Genomic DNA, 22588 nt, shown 5'->3' with positions numbered 1-22588 from the left:
AAGGTGGTGGTTTAATGCTATAATGAAAAAGCCAACGTGAACTCGAGAACCGACACGAAATAATAATAATAATAATAGTTTAGACGGCACACATCAAAATTACTGTAGATTACAGTAAAACAACAACAGCAGTGATAACATCAGCCGACTGTGTGATAATTAAATACAGTCAGACTCAATGAGATGATGAAAAATACATTTTTATTAGAAAGACTATCCAAAGTTAATGAGCTCATTAAATTAACAACATTTCTCTGGATGGATCAGATCAAACACTTTCTTTTCTTCAAGCCTTTTTCTGCAGTCACTCGCTTTATCTGTAGTTCTCCTTCACAACAGACTCAATAAGATAAAGATAAGATAAAAATACTTTATTGATCCCAAACTGGGAAATTCAACTGTTATAGCAGCCGTGTACAGGTAATAAACACAATAGTACAATGGTCACAAGTACAAAAAATAAGGAGATTTGCCCTACATAAATCTGCAGTAACAAATGTCTCATCTTCAACAATTTGTTTAGCATGAGACGAGACAAAAGTACAATGTCGGGTGTTCAAGACCTGAACACGGTGAACATATGTCAGAAGGATCAGCTTTTAGCATGTTGAAGAAATTTCTGACCATCTCAGCTCAAATGGACGAAGCAAATGGGAATAAACAGGCAGACAGGCTCAGTGATACTGGACTGTTACTCTCCTCTAAGAAAACAACACAACAAAGGCTGGAATTATTATTAAGGTGTGAACTTTAAGTTTACACCTTTTCACTGATGTCACCTGCTTAGACTCTGCGTCCCAGACGTCTACTATAAAACACACTACACTCCAGCCTTTTATTTTCCTCTTTTGAACACATCTATGAAATAACATGGAAATGTTTTTTGGTAATTTGGTGCAACTTTCAAGTTTCTAGGCCACAGAAAAGCAGCCTGATATTTACCATGGAACCCTACTGCCTCCTACTGAGCAGGTCTGATCAAGCCCCTTCCATACTAATGTAAATGCTCTCAGTTGTGTTTTAATCATTAACATTGTATAGAAACTAGGAGGTTTGTGTTAGTGAATGCTTTACTTGGCAGACAAGCTAAAACTGAGCTAAAGCTCTACAAGTTAATGCATGACAGACAATCAGAGAGACGGATGGATGGATGGGTGGGTGGATAGATGGATGGATGGGTGGGTGGGTGGGTGGATAGATGGATGGATGGGTGGGTGGGTGGGTGGATAGATGGATGGATGGGTGGGTGGATAGATGAGTACCTTCAGAGCAGAGTATGTGTAGGGATAATGGTAGGCCAGGTAGCAGACGTCCTCACTGTGTTTAAAGGTGATGGTAAAGGTGAGAGTATAAAAGGGTGCTCTCCTCCGACCTCGAGCTGGACAGAAGTGATTTCTGGAGGAGAAAAAAGAGGAAATAAGAAAGTGATGTGTAGATGAAAGACGTGTCCCAGCAGTGTCTGTGAGGTCTTTATCTTCAGGACTCACTACTGGAGACATCACCTGTCAATCAAACAGTGCCAGAGCTTTTGCCAGCTCTTTGCCATTGGACTTTGTTTTGCTGACGTCTGAGCATCTGTATGTGAATCAGTACTGTTTCATATAGGGGTGGTTAATCGGTCCAATTTCCCGATTTGATTGGATTATGGTTATTCGATTACCAATCGATTATTGAGTTTCCACTTGACAACAGTAATCCAAATACACCATAAACATATTGCACCATTTAAAAAAACAGCTGCTGAATTCCTCAGCTTCTCTTTTACTGAGAAACTCCTCGCAGCACCTTCAGTTTTTCTTTAACATGTAGTCTTTCACCGGGGCTAATTCTGTCGCCACCTCGCGGAGAGGACGTTGATTCGGTGGGATGAGGCTTCAGCCGGTTGTCTTTAGGCCACGCAGCCTCCTCTGGATGGAAGCGCGACGTGTGAGCCCTCATCCATCCGTTTTCTATACCGCTTGATCCGTCAGGGTCGCGGCGGAGCTGGAGCCTATCCCCGCTGACTACGGGCGAGAGGCGGGGTTCACACAAAGACACGCAAACACAGATAACCGAGAACATGCAGACTCCGCACAGAGGAGCTCAGAGCGGGGCTCGAACCTGCGGCCCTCATGTTGCTAGCATTACCACAGTACTTTAGCTTAGTGCAGACACCGTTCGTCCCGTGGACGTGTTTAAAACTCCTGCCATGGAAACCACAGCGCACCCACACCCTCGCTGTTAGCCCAGATGGAGCTGATGGATCGGTGGTTGGTGGTTAATGGTTTTTCTTCGTCCGTGTCACGCGCCTCTCGTCTCGCTAGCATAGTTAGCTCACTCGCTGGTTCTGTTACAGGGTGTTTTGTTAGGACTGTTACTCATCAGCTCCGCCCCGCGGTTAGATCCTGTATGACAGCCAGTAACTGGAGAGTCAATGCTGGGTAGTACAAAATAAAAAAAATCGATCTTTGGAAAATTAATAATCGATTCATAATCGTCCATAATACAATCGCGATTAATCAATAAAGTATTTTTTCACCACCCCTAGTTTCATATGTTATATGACTATTCATATTAGTCAGTCAGCTGTTTGTCCTGGAGAACAAGTTTTCGGACAGTTTGCAGAAACTCTGACACAATAAAAGTCAAAGGGATGAAGCTCCTGTCCTGAAGTTTTTACTTTTTATGAAATCATATATCTCTGAGTCTCTCTCAGCGATCTGACAAAGCCAAGCTCCATGAGTCTGAATTGCCAACATCTCTTTTAAAGTAACGTTTTTTGCTCTGTAGATGAAGATTTTTTTAAAAAGTCTTTTTTCTGTGCATTTCATTCATACCTGAAATAACAAATTTCAGTTCCGGTCCTGACCCAGTGTGGTCTACCTTCCAGAGCTTCCCTTACTGAGTACAGCACCGGCTGCATTCCTGCAGTACACACACACACATACACACACACACACACACGTGCACAAACAACACAAACACAGATACATGCACAGATAGACAGTCAGCCACATGGAACCGACATGGTGTTATGGCAGTAAACTGCTGGATATCACTCGCTGCAGCGGTGTGTGTTCACTCGGTGTGATTGTCCCCACGATGTAAGAATTTACACAACAGGATATATTTTCTGACGTTTACATTATGGGGACAAGTACACAACATGGGCCAGTGCCACAGTAAGCTGGCTGTACCTGTACAGGCCTCTATACAGAGAGACTTCAACAAAAATACAAACAAAACAGCACAAAAGAAAAACAGTGATAACATTACCACAAAACTACCAGATCATCCAGGACGACACGCCTGACCCGACTTTAAAAACACTTTCAACTTTATATAGAACTTAAAATGATCTCAGTGACTGGTGTTGGTAAAGAGTTCCACTTGTTGATCCCTCGAACACAAAAAGCCATTTGTCCAAACAAGGATTTCCTAAAGGGCCCTTCCCTGGTCCTCACAGACCCAGACCAGCAGTACCTCACTGAGCTGCTCCTTTAGCCATTTACAGTGTGGACGTGTGTTTCTTTTCAACCTCGTTCAACATTTTAACATATAACAGTATAAAGTATGTTAAGCTTTACTGTAAAGTCACTAAGCCCTATTCAATGTAAACCCTGTCTCTGATTCACACACACACACACATGCACAGGAGAATCTGGGGGTCCATGATAAACATCTGCACTATTGCTGCAGATGTTTCACAGAATAAATGCGCCTCCATTTAAACAAACATAACTATTCACACCACTCTGATGTGTGTGTGATTCACATCGAGCCAGTGTCACGATGTGGTTTTTACCTCCACTGCAAATGTACTTTTCCTCTGACTCACCGTCACTTTCCAACCAAAGAAACAGAAAATGTGCGACCCAGTATCTGGGCCTGTGGCTGGAAGAGTCAAAGACCCACTGTGGAATGAAACAGCATCAGATCTGCAGAGGTTAAAAACAGATAGCTGGGTGACGGTCAGCACGTTACAGGCTTTCACACCAAAAACCATTCTCTGTACAATGGGATACAGACTGTTTGGGAAGAGCAACCCTTTCTTCTATTCATTCACCTCTCCCTGAGATGACACTGATTTCCACAGGGACATTATAAAGAGCTATTTTCCGGTACAAAGGGCATTGTATGAATCAGTGTGTAGTATGTGTGTAGCATGAGACTGCTACTGAAACACAGTGTGTTTTGCAATCCTCTGTGTGTATTTAGCTGTAATGGATGGTCTATTATAGTAGGACCCACTGCTGAGCCTGTGGGTCGGTGCTCAGGATGGGAGAGAATCACAGCAAGAGGTCTGTTCCATCAACCGACAGGGAGAGAGAGAGAGAGAGAGAGACAGAGAGAGAGAGAGAGAGAGAGAGAGAGAGAGAGAGAGAGAGAGAGAGAGAGAGAGAGAGAGTGAGTGTGCGAGACAGAGACTGAGCTCTGATGGAGGGTCAGAGTGCAAAAGGCCAGATAAATAAGAAAATCCCACTTGAAGGAGGTGATGATTATTTGCTGCAGGCAATCAAAGTGCACTGAGTGTGTGTGCGTGCGTGTGTGTGTGTGTGTGCGTGCGTGCGTGTGTGTTCAGCAGTGGATCTCATCTCGTTTTTACTTGCTTCTAGTGAATGAGCTCCGTTCAGCAGACGTAGGATGTGCAGGCACCGCGCAGAGATCCATGCAGAGAGCTGCAGACATGATTAACGCTCCTGTAGTCTGATGTAAGCTTAAGTGGACTGGTTGTGTTTACATGACAAACTCAACTCAATCACTTATTTGCCAGGATAAAAGAGCCCGTTTAACACATTTAGCTAATTACTCTTGTAATTAGTGTCTCGTCATCTCTGCCTCTGTCCACGACCTACACCGTACATCAGTGGGTTACCACTCTAAAGCCCCATGAGGACTGAAATCTGTCTTATTTAAACATCACCTGCTCTGGTCACAGAAGTGGCTCACTGTTCACGACCACCTCAGAGATAATTACAGCCAGCGTTACCTGCTCTTCAGGGAACTTGCTGCTACTTCAAATTCTGTTTTCTTTTTTCAGCTTATTGTGAAATTTGTCAAACTGACCCCAGGTACAAACAGCCATCACCGGATCAGACTTTTATAACTGAACGGACAAACTCAGAGTCAGATGACAGGAAAAATACATGGGACTTGGCAGACTGTCCCCTGGACATGGACAAGAACTTTCAGTTGGCCTGAAAGACTTTATGGTAAAGTGTCAGACAACTCAGGAAGCAAACACAGGACGTTTTCAGGGGGAATCTCAGCGAGCAGGAGAGCTGAGAAAGGACTGAGGGAGGAGCACTTCGAGGATCAGAGGCAGCTTAGGCTGTTCAGAAGCTCCACAGCAGAAGGCACCTGGCTAACAGGAGATAACGACGGGAGGCCGAAGGCTCTGGATGCTGCTGGATTGTGTTGATTGGCACCATTTTAATGTTGACTGGATATCAGGGACAGGACTTATGGACTGGCAGGCAGGAGTGGTTGTTCCGGTCTTTAAAACAGGGACTGGGGCAGGTTCTGTTGCAGTTGCCGGGGTAACACTACAAACCTTTGGCCATGTGGCAGAAGCAGACTGATGTCAAGCTTCAGCTGAGGAGGAGACATATGGAGCGTGGGACAGGGGACCAGCTCTTCACCCTTGTAGGGTTACTACAGGGGTCATGGGAGGTGATGTGATCTGTTCTGCATACATGGGCCCTGTGAACTCGGAGGAGGTTTATAATCACAGCCCTTGTTCCTTGAGGGTGTGCTGCGTGTGACATCCAGTCATTGTATCGATGAGAGGAGGAGCGTTTGATTATTGGAAGAAAGCGAACAGCTGTCTCAGTGGGTGTTGGACAGGACATTTCTCACTGCTGAGGAGTGGAGAGTGTCCAGGTTTCCAGGAGCAGCTGGGAACAGGCTCCACCTCCCAGTCTGAGCTGCTGTCGTGATCTCTCAATACTTTATCCGTGTTCACCGTGTTCCCAGTGTTCCCAGTGTTCCCAGTATCCGTGAACACTGAAGCATGTGTTTCATATTTGAAAATAAATGTGGAAAACAGAAACTGAATCCTGTATGATGCACCATGAACAGACGGTGCACTGAATGAAGTACACAACAGATAATAGCACTCACATTACAACACACACGCACCAGCACAGACGCACACACACAACCCGTCTCACCATAGTTGAACTGGCTGTTGCTCTTCTCACAGTTGATGACACTGAAGCGGTAGGGGACATCTGCCACCATGTTGCTGACTTCAAAGTAAAACCACTGGGTGTGCTGGGAACAGTTAGCATCCGCATTGAGTATGAGGTCGTACTCATATCTACACGAGAGGAGAAGGAGAGAAGGAGAGAAGGAGAGAAGGAGAGGAGGAGAGGAGGAGAGAAGGAGAAGGAGAGAAGGAGAGAGGAGCTGTGCTTTTCTCAGTCTGGTGTTTTCTTGTGTCTGATGGATTGTGTCTCACTGATTTCTTTCCTCAGTCATCACATCACATCATAACATCCTCTCACTGACATCTGTGATCTTGTGCTCATAGTGTGTTGTTGTGTGTTCATACCTGCGGACCTGGACAGCTTTCCTCAGGTTCCCACATTCAAAGTTAGAGAAAAACCTCAAGGAATCAGACGGACACTGAAGACTGACAGACACAGAGACAGACACAGAGACAGACACAGAGACAGATACAGAGACAGATACAGATACAGAGACAGATACAGAGACAGATACAGAGACAGATACAGATACAGAGACAGACACAGAGACAGACACAGATACAGAGACAGATACAGAGACAGATACAGAGACAGAGACAGACACAGAGACACAGACAGAGACAGAGCAGGTGAATTTCACAGCACATTAACTTGTGAAAAATAACTGAACTTTTAATCTCATGAAATAAATGGCGGCGCTGTGTTTGTGTGTATATTGTGTATATGTGTTGTTTACCTACCTGCTGTCTTCCAGGTCAAAGACTACCTGGTTGGTGATGTCATCAGTGTTCAAGAAACGCTGGACATCTTCAAACACTTTGTGCCTGACAGAGACAGACACACACAGACACATTAACACAGAGGATAAAGTCTGTTCCTGTAAAAACCCTGATGTGACACTGAACCCAGGACGAAGGACGTTTTACTGTCTCTTCATCTTTAATAGTTAAATAGAAAGAAAAATAACTGCATTGACTGGGCCACTCAAAGGCTACCAACAGCCACCAACAACTTTTAAGGTGGAATGTTTTCTTACACATCACTAAATGCATGAGTTGACCTTCTGGATCAATCACTACACCTCAAATGTCAATATGACAACTTTGATCACATCATTAGTTTTTATTGGCTTTAGTGGTGACTGGATCTTCATCTTAAAAATATATGAATTTCAACCAGATGATGTGAATCCCTCAGAGAAAGCAGCAGGCGGAGTTGGTCTAACCGTCGTCACTTTGCTAATCAAATCACTTCTGTCCTACCAGCAATGACAGGACCAAATGCTGAAGTAATTTCCAAAGATAAACTCAGACACGGTCACTCTGATCTCAAACATCTTTGTAAGTTCAAATAAATTGCAAGTGCAGTTCATTCCGTTTATTTGACAGTGGACAGCAGAGAGATGACAGGAAATGAGGAGCTGCAGTAGATGTCTTCTGTCCTCTGAGACTCTGAGTATATCCCCTTTTAATTCCCAAAGCTAAGCTTATGAAGAAATAAGCTCAGATCCATAATGAGCAGCCTGTTCTCTGCCTGAGGCAGAGTGGACTGGACCAGAACATCTGTGTTCAAAATGAGAAATGCTTTAATGGTCCCTGGCTTTAATCTAATCTTATTCTATAGCTGAGACAATACACTCACACAGCAGCACTGACAAAACAGAATAAACACTAGTTCTGTTAAAGGACTGGAGCCTGAAAAAAAGGCTCTCCTCAGATGAGCACCAACAGACTGGCAACATCATCGGATTAAGTTCAGAGTAAAACGGCATCTTTAACATTTGTAAATGTCACTGTCTGTTGGCCTCTTCACAGTGCAGAGGAAAATGTCTCAGAGCAGAAATGTTAAAAAAAGTGCTGCATGTACGCACAACACACACGCACACACTTCTACAGACATACAAACACATTACAGCACAGATGTACCACATGGCGGTGGTATGCCTCAGTGTGGTTGGGTGGCTGTTCGTAGCAGATGTAGAGGTTATGGGTGTTTTGTAGTGATAATGGGAATGTTTGGGAAGGTTAGTGTTGGGTGTTCACAAGCAAAACTAACACAAGATCAGTGGCCTTGACCTTGTCCTCCACATCCCAGTGTGTCTGAGCAGAACAGTCCTGCAGGGTGCTCTCAGTCTGTGGGCTCCAGAGTTTAACTTGTTCGGTGACAGGGGTTGGTTGTGTCTCTGTCTGTGGGCCGGGTACAGGAGCAGTGAGATGTGGTCTGAGTGTCCTTAGTGGGGGCGGGCTGCAGGCCTGTATGCACCGCGTGTTTTGCTGTAGACGTGATCCAGCGTGTTTCTTCCACGGGAATATCCACGTGTTGATAATATTTAGGGAATATGGTCCTTAGATTGCGCCGGTTAAAGTCGCCGGGATGAGCCGTCTGTGAGGCGCTGCTGACGCCGTGGAGTTGGTTCGCTCGGGGATGGAACCAGCGGCCAAACATACAGCAGTACATTCCCTCAGCAGACAGCAGGGACGGCATTCCAGCTGTAAAAACTCCGGAGAGCCATGCTTACGAACTGTCCGTATGTCTCCACACTACGAGTTGTTAATAAACACGCAGACACATCGCCCTTCGGCCTCACCGGAGGCTGCAGTCCGGTGTCCTCGGTGTACGGAGTGAGTCTGTAACTGAGCGGCTGGTTCTGGGCCTTTGTCTGAAAGCCAGCACTCTCTTGTTTCCCGGTGTGTTGTGATCCTGGCTCTCAGCTCGTCCAGGTTGTTCTCCAGGGACCGCATGTTAGCTAGCGTGAGCTGTTAGCCTAGCATGGAGCCCTCCGGTCCTCTGGCCTGTGTTTGCGACGCGCCCTCTGGGGTCAGCTCGCTGACTCACGGTCGGGGCTGTGTGAGTTAGCGATATCCAGTGGTGCGTGTCTGTTGTATGTTAGCAATGCATGGCATTTACAGTGCACTGCAGAAAGAGCAAAACGCACACAACAGAAGAAGAAAGAAGAAAGATCCGGCATTCCAGAGCGGAGTGAGAGAACACACCCACCACGGAGGGCGCCATGTTGCCACAGCACGTTCTGAAGCACATTTGCATTAAGGTCACAGCGACCTTGATCTTTGACCTTTGACCTCCAAAGTCTACTCAGTTCATCCTTGAGTCACAGTCAACATTTGTGCAAAGTGTAAAAAACGAATAATGAGTTCTATATTTGTACTGGCTCAGTATTTCATGGCGTTCACTGCACATGCTTCTCTTACACAGACAAACGACAGAAAAGCCTGTTGTTCAAATGAAACATCAGCCTTTGCTTTGAGCCACAAACAAGCCCTGGTATGTCTAAGATTACTACTTTCAGTTCAGTCCTTGAACAGAGTTCTTGTCTTTTTTTGTTTTGGCATTTTCACCTTTGTTCGATAGGACCATGTGAAGGTAGACAGGAAATAAGGAAGAGACACAGACAGCAGTACAAAATGGGCCAGGTCCTTGACTGGAATTGAACTGAGGACGCTGTGATTGTGTTGTGTGCACAGAACTCCCCAAACGTTTTGAAATGTAATCACCCAACATCACTTTCCCTGCTTCAGCACTGAATCCATAAACATTCACATCAAAGTTCATGGAAATTCAGCCATTTGTTTTCAGTGTTTCAGTGGAAAATGGGATGTAAGCGTGGTGCTGGAGGAAAGATCAGGGGTTCACCTCAGCCATGACAAATCCACATCTCAAACATATAAAAAAAACAAACACTGTCCTCACAAAAACAAAAACAACAACAGCATCAGCTGTTTCAGCAGATGCCCCCAAAACCACAACTGTTCACATTCCAAGGCCAGAGGAAGAAGGAGGGTGAGTTTATTATGGAATGACAGAACAACACAATTTGCCATTTAACTACTGATGTTACTGTAACTACACCTGACACCTCCTCTAACCTGACAGGGTGGAAGAGCCTCAGGAGCCAAGTCTGAATTATCGTGTTGACAATCATATGAAAATGAATCCACAGTGCTCTCTTAGAGAGCTTACATAACGTGGATGTATATCTCTCAATAACTTGCTCTCGCTGGCAAGAACCTGCTGATCTGCAGGGAGAGAAATGCACAACTCCAGGTTGAGTCTGATGCTTTAAAAAAACAAAACAAAACACACACACACACACACACACACACACACACAGCCTCGCTCACCATCAGCAGCAATCAGCATAGAAATGAAGAGTGCCGCATTGAAATGCAAGGCAGAGTGTGGAGAGGCTCACACAGACATCACTCTGCTCACAGCTCTGTCTCTTCTCTGTGTCATCATCAGCCTGCTCGCTCTGTGTCACACACCTACACAAAGGACACACTCTCCTTTTATCACAGGAGGTTGTATACATGTTATGTGTGAGCTCACAGTCCACATAAACATGGACATCGGCACATGTATGAGAACATTTATTTATCTGACTCATCTCTCCGATCTCATTACTGTCAGAAAGCTGTACAGCTCTCAGTGCTGCCATGTATGGTTACGTGAAGACAGATAACACACTAAGAGAGACAGAGGGGTCAGAAAAGGAATGTAATGGACAAAAGGGAGAAGACACAAAGAAGGAATAGTCTCAGAGAAACCAATTTGACCAAGACTCACTTACAGAATAAGACCATCACGGCTGTCACATCTGTTGGAGAGAAGGACAGCGGCATAATAAAAGAACAGATGGGGAAATAACAGAATGTGACAAGGAGACTGACAAAGACTGCAAGAGTGCAGGAGGACAGTAATGGGAAGGAGGAAAGTAAGAAAGGTGGACGAGCAGGAGAACTAAAAAGAGGCAGTGATCACATGTGAGCATGACAGGGGGACTGATCCTCCATCTCTGTGCTCACAGGCTCAGGAGGAGGATGTGGCCACTGGACTGCAAACAAAAATGTCCTTTCTGGGCTTCTGTTAGCACTGTGGGTCACAGGGAGAGACCCAGAAACCCAACCACAGGTCCCCAAAAACCTCAAATCCCTCTGTACCAAAGCAGGTAGTAACAGCAGTAGTTTAGTTACACACAGTGTACTTAGACCCTGGGACCATGATACTTATTTGTACCTGATGTATTTGTTTATGTAAGGGGGTCACATTTCACCGCCCACAGGCCGCTGACTGTCCGGGACATGGAACAGATCAGTGCTGGTTGTTTTTATGTGCAGCTGTTGCACCATCCAACCATTCCCACTGACTGTGTTCACTTCACAGCAGGTTTTAAACAGATGCTTTTAGCTGTTAACCTAATCACTCTGTCTGGTGTAAAGCACAGAGTTCATTTCACAGTTTCCCCTGAAACATATTTTACTAACACAGTGAGGTTGCATAATAATTTAATTAGTGAGAAATAAGATTGTTGATTTTTCCAAAAGGTATTTTAACATATAGGGTCTCTTTGATCCATCCAGAGAAGCTGGAACAAGGACCTTTGGTTAGTGTTTTCATTATTTATTTTGGATGGTTGGTCCTGTTTGCACTGCAGGGAGTTACCCCTATGACTTTATTCAAACCCCTGACACTTGAGATGTTTCTACACCTTGACTGCGGTCAGTTGACTGGACCTGATATGGAAAGGAACACAACTCGGCAAAGCCACAGATTAATTTCTATGTACTGAAGGTTCCCAAGAGCAGAGTGGCCTCCATAAGATCTTTGGAACAAAGAGCATGTTATAGCTGAGAAGTTCTCTCTCTCAGAGTGGCCAGACAGAAGCCTCACTCTTCAGTGAAACTGCCACCAGCTGTAATAAGCATGCTGTACCTCTGTACGTTGGGTTTACGAGGTGCCATAGGTTCATGTCCTGGTGGAGGGAGGTGACCCCAGAAATCAGGGAAGGCCAGGATGCTGAACCCTGGAATGGAATTGGTTTTGGCAGCCGCAGCGCAGTACAGCTTGGGTTCGTGGTAAGGGATACAAGCTCCATGTCTCTCCAATAATCTGTCTGTCATGGTACCATGGTGGGTTACTTCTGCTCCCTCCTCCTCATCAAGCTCTTCATCCCCTCTCAGACCTGGGGGGACTTCTCCCCTATGAGCAAAAAACAATAATAGGGTCAAATACCTAACAACAGAAAACAAGCAAAGGTCAGCCGAGGTCAACAGAGACCATGAACGTACTTTGCTTCTCTAACCACGGTCCTCGGGCCGAGGCAGGTGCTGAGGATGCTGCTGTGACTGTGGAAATCATGGGGCTCTAACTGGGCAGCGTCTGAAGAGAAAGAAAAACAGCTCATTTGCATTGTGAGTCAAATGAGTGAAGAGTAAAAGCATTACCAGATCCTTCGCACGAGAACAACAACGTTCTGTCGAGCGAAAAATACATTAAATTATTATTATTATCACACTTTTTAAAACTGCATTAAGCCAAGAATGGTTCACCAGGGTGGGATGGGAGCTGTGGAGGATATGACCAGCACCCAATCAGCAGCGCCCATCACTCACTAACAACCATTTCTCACAGTGGTTAGCATTATTCCATGACCTCAATTACAATTTATGCTTCAGTATTTTATTTTGGCGGAGTTTTCCACCCAGCTCACACTGACTGGTGCTCGCTCGCCCAGTGTCACGTGACATACAATAATACTACACCAAAGGAAACTCCAACAAATGGAGTCAACACCTAACTGCACAGATGTGAGAGCAATTTGATTATATTAACAGAATCAGTAGAGCTAGTAGAAGCATTGGTAATATAACATGTTTGATTAACATGTCTTTCGGGAAGGCTGTGATTACTCAGTAAGTACTCTGAGTAACTCAGAGACAAACTGGCACAGAATTCTCCTCAGCAGCTACAGTCAGACACCAGCTGCTCAGACATCTCCCTCAGGAGCTGGTAGAGACCAAAAACAGAGCTAAAAGACATACATAACATTTGGATTCAGCAGCTGGACAAAAACACCACTCCTGATGAAAGATCACGTTGATCCATGTCTGATGGCTGTTGTTGTTCTTCTAGATTGTTCTATTGAGCCCCAAAACATCTGTGAATGCAGCTTTAAATACAGAACAGTAATAAAATGTGCTCTATTCCCAAATTAAGACTCGGTTTACATGTGGAGGAGCTGAAAAAAGGACCTGTTTCACTCTTAAAGATGTGATACTGACAAAAAGAACTTTCCACCTTTCATTGTGAGGAGACGAATGTTTGCTTTACTGATAGTTACATGTTCTCTAAGGACAGATGCTAAGCTAACTTCATTGTGTCTCAGTGATGGTATGGATGTTAGATGCTGTGTGTACCATTTTCATTAGATGTGGCTCTGACCTGGAGTGCGTCCCTTTCTGGACGCTTCTGTCTCTAGGGGAGAGCCTGAGGAGGAGGTGGATGAATCACTCTTCTTTCTGTCCTTCCTGGAGGAGCGAGGAGAGAAACTGCTGCGCAGCACGGCCTCTTCATCTGATGATGATTCCGACGCTGAGCTCTCCTCTGACTCTGAACTCAGGTCCAGTTCCTGGGAGACACAATCATGTGATGTGCTGCATGTCAGCATCGTCTGCCCGTACATCAGTTTCATGCTTCACACTTCAGTTAGCTGACTGTAAACAAACGTGAACAACCACAACAGATATTTCATCGTCTGAGAGAGCAGCATATAAACCAACCAGCATCCCTACACACATCCGTTCTACACACACACTCTTTTATCTAAAAGCCATAATGCGCGCGTGTGTGTGGAGGGGAGGGGGGGGAGAGAGAGAGAGATTATATATACATACATATATACACATATACATATATATATACACACACGCACACACAGTATACTATATATATGGTATGGAAGGTTTTATACAAAAAGCAGAATGTCATATATGTATCATGCTGATCAACAAGCTTCAGACCAACAAAGTAAAAATCATCTGGTTTAGTGATCGTTTAGTTAAATATCACAGCATCAGAACATTCAATACTTTTCACCACAGAAACATCAAACTGCTCTTGCAACAAGCAGTAATCTACTGTAAATGAACCAGTTCATTCTGAGAGTAACTGAGCTCCAAAGATGGTCTTTTTTAATCTGATATCTATCTTATGACGGTCTTATGAAATAGCGCCCCTGCGGCGATAGGCGTGCCGGACCTTCACTGTCATTGGTTATAATATAAACACAGTTATGCTTATGTACATGAAGGAGACGATATCATCTGTCAGCTAATTTACCTTTTAATTTTGACCAAAAATATTAGCAAACTATAGCCCCAGGTTGACTTTGCCTGAAATTGTACTTTATTATTAAAAACTCGTTCCTGTCATACCTGTGTGAAGCATGCACATATTAAAGAATGTGTCAGTAATCGATATCAGTGGAACTTCCTCTGAACTACAAAACTCTTTGTCTTTTTCCAGAACAAGTGCTCAGAGCTACTGAAGAGCTGCTTTGGAGGCCCAGTGCACTGGAGGAGAGGTCTACGCACGGCAGGAGCTCCATGGGGAAACAAACAATGGATGTCTGCAGTAACCACGGTAACCACAGGCAAAACCGCCAGCAGTAGAACATATTTCTCACAGAGGCATTGGACCGACAAAAGAGGACAGTTGTTAAAACACTTTCGCCTAAAACATAGAGGTGTTACTCAGCAACAACCAAAACCATGTGTTCATATGGATTGCTTGTGTGTTTTCAAATCTTTTAATGCACTCAAAGTGCATTTATCTGTTTGGTATTCTCAATCAGACATTGGGCAAGCAAGTAAACCCACAGTCGTGTTTCATTGCCAGTTATGTGAATTCATGGAGCCCTCACTGAAGATGAGTTTTTCAAACATTTACACAGCCATTTAAAACTTCAACAAACAGTTCTATGTCCATATGAAGGCTGCAATTTTCCAAGCAGAGAAGAAAACCCTTTACATGATGACACTGAGAGCGAGTCTGAGTCTGTAGATGACATACAGGACTTGGAAATCCAACTGGAACGTAACCTGGCTACGCTTTTTTTGTGGACAATGTTCTTGGCTTTGCGCAGGCAGCGGATGTTGTAGATCTCTGAGACGGGGGTCAGAGAGGCTCCCGTGATCTTTCCAGCCATCCTCACAATCCGCTGCAGGGCCTCACGGTCTCCAGCAGTGCAATTACCAAACCAGGATGCTCTCAACAGTCCCTCTGTAGAATGCTGTCAGGATGGAGGTTGGGAGGTGGGCTATTCGCTTATGTACATGGTGTTACATACAGCACAGATATGATCACTTCAGCTGGCACTTGCTCAGGTCTCCCTGAGTTCAGGAAAATAACACATTGTTGTCATCAACACATAGTGGGGCAGGTTCTCTCGCTCCTCCTGCACACATAAGCGTTACATATCACGCTGACTGACAGTATATGGACTATACACTAAAGTTATATTCGCTTTTCCGAGGACCATGGAACGCTACAAACTGAGAGTCAACATAACGGAACAGGACATAGAAAGTGTTAGTAGATGGAAAACCAGAAACGGCTGAAGAACTGAAAACCAAAGCCAAGGAAAAATGCAAGCTGCAGTTTGACTTCAGTGTCGATGGATGTTCTATGACACAGAAGCGATGTAGTTTCAATTGAGCTCCGTGTTGTAATGAATTTTTCACAAACATCTTTTTAACGTGCTTACAGAACTGTAAAAATAACACCATGCTGCCCACACTTCAAAACAGAGAAACACCGACATATAACGCGGACATCATGTTACCACCGTGATTCTGCCGCGGTTCGCGCCAACACTGCTAGCAAACAGGCTAACACAACAACGAGTTTCATTTAGCCGACAAAACACACATAAAACGTTACACAGTCTTACACATTACTGCCTACCGATTCCTCACAACGTATATACATTAGTGATGGGACGAGCGACACTGGTGCATCAGCACTGTGCACAGAGCTCAAGAGGGAAACCTCGTATCGGTGCGTGTATTGCTTTAAGAAAGAATCACGTGACCGATACAGGAACTGTATCGTTTGGATGTGCCGCGCCAAAGTGTGTTTATCAGGAAACAAACTGTATCAACATGTCGTGGGTTTGTCGGATGGAGTTTTGCTTGATCATGGATCGTTCTAGGAAGTTTTCCCCGGTGTGGAATAATTTTGATCTCGTGACGCCAAACAAGGTAAGGTTTTCTCCTTTATATACTATTTTTTACGGTGGCGCATTGCACTCACTTTATCAGTTTATCAAGTGAATGACCTGTGATACATATGATAGTCAGTTAAAGAGCCTTAGAGTTGCTTTATTCATGTTATCATGTAATTATGAGATCCGGATCTCGTAATCATGAGAGGGTGTCTATTTTTTTAACAAGTGAATGCAATGTTCTGGTAAGAGGTTTGAATTGTTTTCAGATAAATTAACTTTTTATGTTATTGTAGGTGAAGTGTCGGCTCTGCTCTACAGAGCTATCTTATATCAATAAGAGCACTTCATCAATGCTGAGGCATTATAGAGCTCGGCATGGCAATGAAGAATTGGCAGATACTCGTGAGAGTACCCCAGGTATGTTGAAAGTCTCTCTAAAAATTGTGCTAAAAAAAACATGCATGCAAACAGACAGGCTCCAGGCCTGGTATCGAACCTCCAACCCTCTTGCTGTGAGGCGACAGTGCTAACCACTACACCACCACGCCGTCTTATGTCTATTTGATATTGTTTGTAAAAATTACAGTCCTTTTATTAAGCTTTTGACAAAATAGTTCCTTTTGGCTTGCAGTTCCTAACAAGCAAGCAGTGGATGAGGCAGTGGTCAATATGATCATCAAAGACTGTCAGCCACTCAGCTTTGTTGAAAATGAGGGATTCAGGGAGCTCCTGAAGCTTATTCTACCCTCGTATGCTCTACCAAGCAGGAAGGTATGTTTAAGAATTTTTATTATATGTTTGTACTAACTATATAACTATATTTTATTGGTGTAACAGTATTTGTATGGTTATTTTCAGACCATCAAGGACTTGGTGAGCCAGAGATATGAGGAGGAAAAGGAGAAAACCAAAAAGGACCTCCAGAGTGCCGTTGCTGTTACTTTAACAGCTGATATGTGGACGTCTATGAATATGGAGGCATATCTAACTTTTGTTTCTCAATAAAAATTCATGAACTAATCACTTTTTTGTCTTTTATTTCATATGATTTAACAGTTAAGTTGACAAATGTGCACATAAGTTAAAAAATTGTAACTCTGAATTTTTACTCTAATTTGCTATATTTTACATACCAACTCAGTTTTAGCATTTACACGAACAAGGAATTTCTTTACCTGCAATGATTTTATAACTACTGCAGGGGTCACTATTGGGTGACCAACACAGTATCAATACAGTGCCGACACAGTTTGTTTAGTGTGTCAATACACTCCTTGAGGTATCATCGTCCCATCACTAATATACATCATTATACACGCGAAAACCTACACTCTTACCTGTAAAACGGGAGAATAATAGGAACGACGCAGATGCGACGTAGTTTCAATCGAGTTCCGTGTTGTAATGAGCGCGAGCTGCGCGCCCCCTCTACTGGCCGAGTGAGACTCTAGCAATCGAACACAGAGCAATGGATTCCAATCATCTCGATCTGCACATCAAAGTATATTTTTAACTCTTTCCAAGCCTGTTTTTAATAAAACAATGAATTAACAACAGGAAATTAAAATGAAGTAGGTTTGTTATAATCATGAATTAACCTATTTTCTACCACGGATGGAGATGAATTAAAGCGTTTTATCATCATTGCATTCATACCATTCTTATGACCATTACAGAACTGGAAAGAGCAGGATGTATAGAGGTTGTGATAAAGGCTGAGAGGAGGTAGAACACAAATGGCTTTGAAAGGCTACTATTACTACTATTCCTTTGAAGAGCTCCAGTGCATGCTTGAAGGTCACTGCCTGAAGAAGCCAACAGACCCACATCATCAGCAAATAGCAGGGACGCAATTCCAAACATTCACCTCCTCCCAACTAAACCAGGAACAGGACTGGTGACAGCAGGAAACCCTAGTGGAGACCAACACCCACTGAAAATGTATTTAACTTTATGCCAAGAACACAGACAGATAAATACAGAGAAAGTGTTTGGGAGCAATGGGAAAAGAGAGGAGTGTTCCAGAGAGGAGTCTACATGCACAGACTCCATTATGGATTGTTAATTTGGAGTGTTTTCCATCAGGCTGTCAGAGTTGAGGAAATGAGTGGACTTTTGATGCAACAGCGATGTTTGAGTCAATGAAGGGTAAATGTGATTTTCCCATGGGGCTGTTTGAAGCTTGTTTTACCTCTCATCCGAGAAGCTTCTTCAGCTCCAGACACAGGTTAGAGAGCCCAAACATTTAAACTCGTCCCTTTCCCACCTGGTGGGTGGTACCTTTGGGAGCAATCAAAACCACTTCGGTGGAAACGTTCACACGTTGGGTGGCGCCTGCTGGGCTGCCTCAAGCAAGCAGTAGTTTTTTTTTCCTATGCAAGTAGTATCAGATAATTTTCTGTCTAATTAGCACCTTACTTCTTTCATTCATTTGCAGAAAGGATGTCCACTCCTCCCTGATCAAGCTGTCAAACTGAGAATCTTTAAGTAGTGAAATATTAAAGCACCATGTAGAGTGAGATGTGGTAGATGATCCTGTCTTCAGGGTGAGTGTAATCGGTGAATGATGGCTAATTATAACTGGGCTGATTTGGTGTCTCGGATATTTGGAGTGATAGAATTGCTGAATGAGAAAAAGCCAATGAGTGGAAATGACAGATGTTGGGGAGTAAAGTGGGAATATTCTCTTGCAGTTCAATTTCCAGCTATCACCAAGACTAAAGTCGTCCACACTGTCTTTCAGAAAAGTTGAGGTTTTTGTAAAAGGTTTGTTTTTTGTAAAGGTTTGCACTCTTTCTTTCTAACATCTCTTCCTTCTGGTTTAGTACTGAATTATTGTGAGTAAAGTGTGTTCTTTTATGAACCAGAATAGAGACGCCTCTGATTATTACTGTATGTAGCTGAACAGACTAAAACACACAGTGGGCCTGTCAGGATTTGTTATTCTGAATAACTGAGGTTTCTTGTAACAGGCCACTCTCAGTTATCCTTTTTGCCTGAGGACAAATGCCACAGATGTTTCATGAAATAAAGGTTACAGGCACAGAGAGGACTAAAAGAACAAAAATAATGTCAGTTATTCCTCGGTGCAGAAGGCAGTGTGTGTGCATGGTGAGTATACCTGTTTGTATGGGTATGTATGTAATTATGGACTGTAGGTATCTGGGTGGGTAGTACAAAACAAAGGGATGGACAAGCCAGTGCAAAGACAGATAAACAAAACAAAGAAACAGGGGACAAGGAGACAAAAGTCAAAAACAAAATACGGCCACAACAATCAGGGTCCAAGCAGCCAGGAGGAGGAGTTAGCAAACCCAGAGTCCAGTCAATGAACCCAGACGTGAGAAGCAGGTTAGAGCTACTTCAGCGTCATCTCACAGAGTTCAGAATTCATCAGTCCACCGTCAGACAAACGCCTCTATAAACAGAAACAGTTTAGTTCTGTGGCTACTCTCCTCAGAAGTGTGTACTCAGCTAAGATGACTCCAAAGGCACAACACAGATGCTCCGTCTGGCAAAAAAGAGAAGCCCAGAGAAACAGCTAAAGGCTTAGAAGAATAATTGGAGCTGGTTAACAGCTGGTTAACAGCTGGTTAATGGTGAATGGAATCTGCACACAACACCCTTCCCTGTGCTGCTGCTGGCTTCTCTCCTCTCCAATCTGCCTACGGGTTCCAGCCACCACTGTTTCCTGACCTTGAGAATGGAGGTCAGTGTCCCCTCAGCCCTTCTGTCTTCTGTCTGACGTTGTCACCACAGTAGGCTCCACTACCACGGTGGCCTGAGACCTGCCCTGAGTTGAGTCTCGCAGTTTGGCTCCCCGGTTTGTAGTTCCATTCCCAGTGTATAAGGTCATCAGTTTGGTGGCTCAAGCTTCCTGGGTGCATGAGAATTCATCCCACCTTCAGCTAGCAACATCTTGGACCCCGGCCTCCTTCCATCGTCACCACCATGTATTGCAGAGGCGTCACTTCCTGCCCCTGTCTGATTACTTGCTCCTCCATCACGTGTTGCACCTGTGTCTCATTGCTTCCTCTCCTTTTGTGTATTTAGTCTTTGTCTCCCTTTCCTCTGTGCCAGATTGTCTCTGTCCCTGGTGCTGTGCTCTGCAGCCTTAGCTTCCTTGTTTTCTGAGTGATTTGGACCACTGCCTGATTTTTGGGTTTTTGCCATTGTATTGATAAGTATATCAATGATTCAGTAGAAATGATTCATGTGCTTCCTGTGTGAGTGAAGGCCACGCTGTGATTTGACTGATCTGTAGACCCGGCAGAGTAAACGGGCCACAGAACATGCTCATTAAGAAACAAACAGAAACATGCTGCTTTTCCAAGTGGAAGTAAAAAACAAACAAACAGTATCTCACTCTATTTGTGCAAATATACACCAAGATGTCAACAGTCGTTATGAACATCACCTTCAGTTTGAATCAGGCTGATGAGTCATGAGCCTGATCTGAATCTGACTCAGAAACTTTTACATAATTTATTCTGGTGCAACACCCACACAGTATTTCTGTATTTCTAATGAAGAGGAATTCATAGAGAACACATTTAGATTGTAATGCAGAAAAATGTTCAAATATTTTATATAATCTTTGGAAAATGTGAAAAGATATTTTTGATTTGTAGTAAATAGATTAAAAGAGGTCATTTATTAAATCTGGAAGGAAATTCAGTGTCAGCTTCATAAATGAATCCATTCTATTTGAAAGCTTCAGTGAGTTGCTCAGAGACAGACACCAGCAGGACGTGTCAGGGTCTGACAATTATCAGCCCATCAACTTCAGGCAGGCGTCGGCCAGACCACCGACTGGAGACGAGAGACTGGCCGGAGGCTGGCAGGCCAGATGCTAGTTGACTGGGAGGCTGGCTGGGAGTTTACTTTATCCCAGAGGCACTTGACCAGTTTCTTTATAAAAACCCTGGGTGTCGACCAGAGCTGAATCTGTCAGGGACACCCCACCGGTACAGCTAGCTCTGGATACATTTCCACCAACCAGGGTTTTTCTAAAACTAGCTCTCGGAGCAATTCCCGACCAAATTCCTTCTCCCAGTAGCTGCTGGAGATCAAGCAGACTACCCAGACGACGTGTGACTTCTGAAAGCTCTTCCTCTGTATTAAACCAAACCAGGACCTTTCCCTGACCTGAACCAAGACCTGAGAGTCTGAATACAACCAGAAAACTGTTTCATGATGCTGGAGTCACTACAGGTGGATGCTGAACTGAGAGATCAGATATTTAGCTTTAGATTTGTGACTAGTCAAAAAAGTGTTTGCTGTTGTAGTTTAGCTGGACAGAGGGCTGGACAGGGGGCTGGACAGGGGGCTGGACAGAGGGCTGGACAGAGGGCTGGACAGGGGGCTGGACAGGGGGCTGGACAGGGGGCTGGACAGGGGGCTGGACAGAGGGCTCAGGATGTGGACCTACACATCACACTCATCGTCCTTCAGCTGTGTTTTTTTTTGTTGTTGTCTCCTCATCACTTTGAACATTGCCAAAATAAGAAAACACTAGTCGCACAAAAGTTCTCATGCTGCTCCGACACACAAGTAAATATCACACCTGTGCTTACAAACGTTTCATCAGGACTGAGGCTGTGAATGAGCTCGTGCTGAAAGTGATACACACACACACACACACACACAAAACATGGCAGTACCTCAAAGTCATGTGAGAGCTCAGGACAGAGGCGGATGTACTGTGTCAGCAGCTCTTTAGGTCTGTCTGGGTCCGGGCGAAGACGAAGTTTGTTCAGGTCAGTCTCCAAGTCATCATCCTGGACAGGGTAACACACACACACACACACACACACACACACACACACACAGTAGACATATGAAACATGTTCCAGTACACACTGGTACAGATGTGTGTGTGAGCTCTTTACGTCAGCCTGTATCACAGCAGCTGTTTTTACACCAGTGCATCTGTTTTTGTTGCTGGGATTCCTGGGATTCCCAGTCAGGTGATATTCCATTCAAACTGGGAGTCAGAGCAGATGGAGGGAAACCAAAGAACACGCTGCTGAAAAGGGAACAGCAGAGAATGTTCTCTGAAAATGTCCACTGGCCTCAGGTGTCACTCTTTTCATCACCTCCTCCTGACCATTCTGTCTATCTGCCATTTTTTCTACTCTTCCATCTCATTTTGGTCTCTACTTCTTTTCTCCTCTCTTCACACATCTGTGTTCTCTCTTCTAATTACCCAATTACTTTTACCTCTGCAAATAACAGCAAGCTCAGGGAGTGAGTTTATCTTGTTTTCATTCTTAATCGAGCTTATTTCAAGTCAGACTGTGGATTTTCCGTTATCTCGGAGCACTGGGACACGACAGCTCTGGTCAGGAGGTTTCCATCGTTCCATGATAAA

The 22588-nt window shown here is 44.2% G+C and overlaps 2 protein-coding genes across 2 annotated transcripts in view; one reads left to right on the top strand and one right to left on the bottom strand.

Moving 5' to 3' along the window:
* Nucleotides 1-22588, bottom strand: part of LOC121181913 (cytosolic carboxypeptidase 4) — a 75586-nt gene that overhangs the window by 22631 nt on the left and 30367 nt on the right. The window contains 9 exon segments of the mRNA XM_041038142.1: nt 1263-1395; nt 2817-2904; nt 6153-6301; nt 6536-6616; nt 6932-7015; nt 11922-12188; nt 12278-12368; nt 13431-13617; nt 21879-21995. Coding sequence (XP_040894076.1) covers nt 1263-1395; nt 2817-2904; nt 6153-6301; nt 6536-6616; nt 6932-7015; nt 11922-12188; nt 12278-12368; nt 13431-13617; nt 21879-21995 — 1197 coding nt within the window.
* LOC121182681 (zinc finger BED domain-containing protein 4-like) lies at nt 16037-17434 on the top strand. Its single transcript, XM_041039318.1, has 4 exons — nt 16037-16249; nt 16509-16632; nt 16847-16986; nt 17074-17434. The coding sequence occupies exons 1-4, from the start codon at nt 16151-16153 to the stop codon at nt 17218-17220; spliced, it is 510 nt and encodes a 169-aa protein (XP_040895252.1). The 5' UTR covers nt 16037-16150; the 3' UTR covers nt 17221-17434.

The sequence above is a fragment of the Toxotes jaculatrix genome, chromosome 5, assembly GCF_017976425.1.
Source record: "Toxotes jaculatrix isolate fToxJac2 chromosome 5, fToxJac2.pri, whole genome shotgun sequence".
Lineage (NCBI taxonomy): Eukaryota > Metazoa > Chordata > Actinopteri > Toxotidae > Toxotes > Toxotes jaculatrix.
The sequence above is the reverse complement of the archived record's forward strand: the minus strand, read 5'-3'. Positions and strand labels throughout refer to the sequence as shown.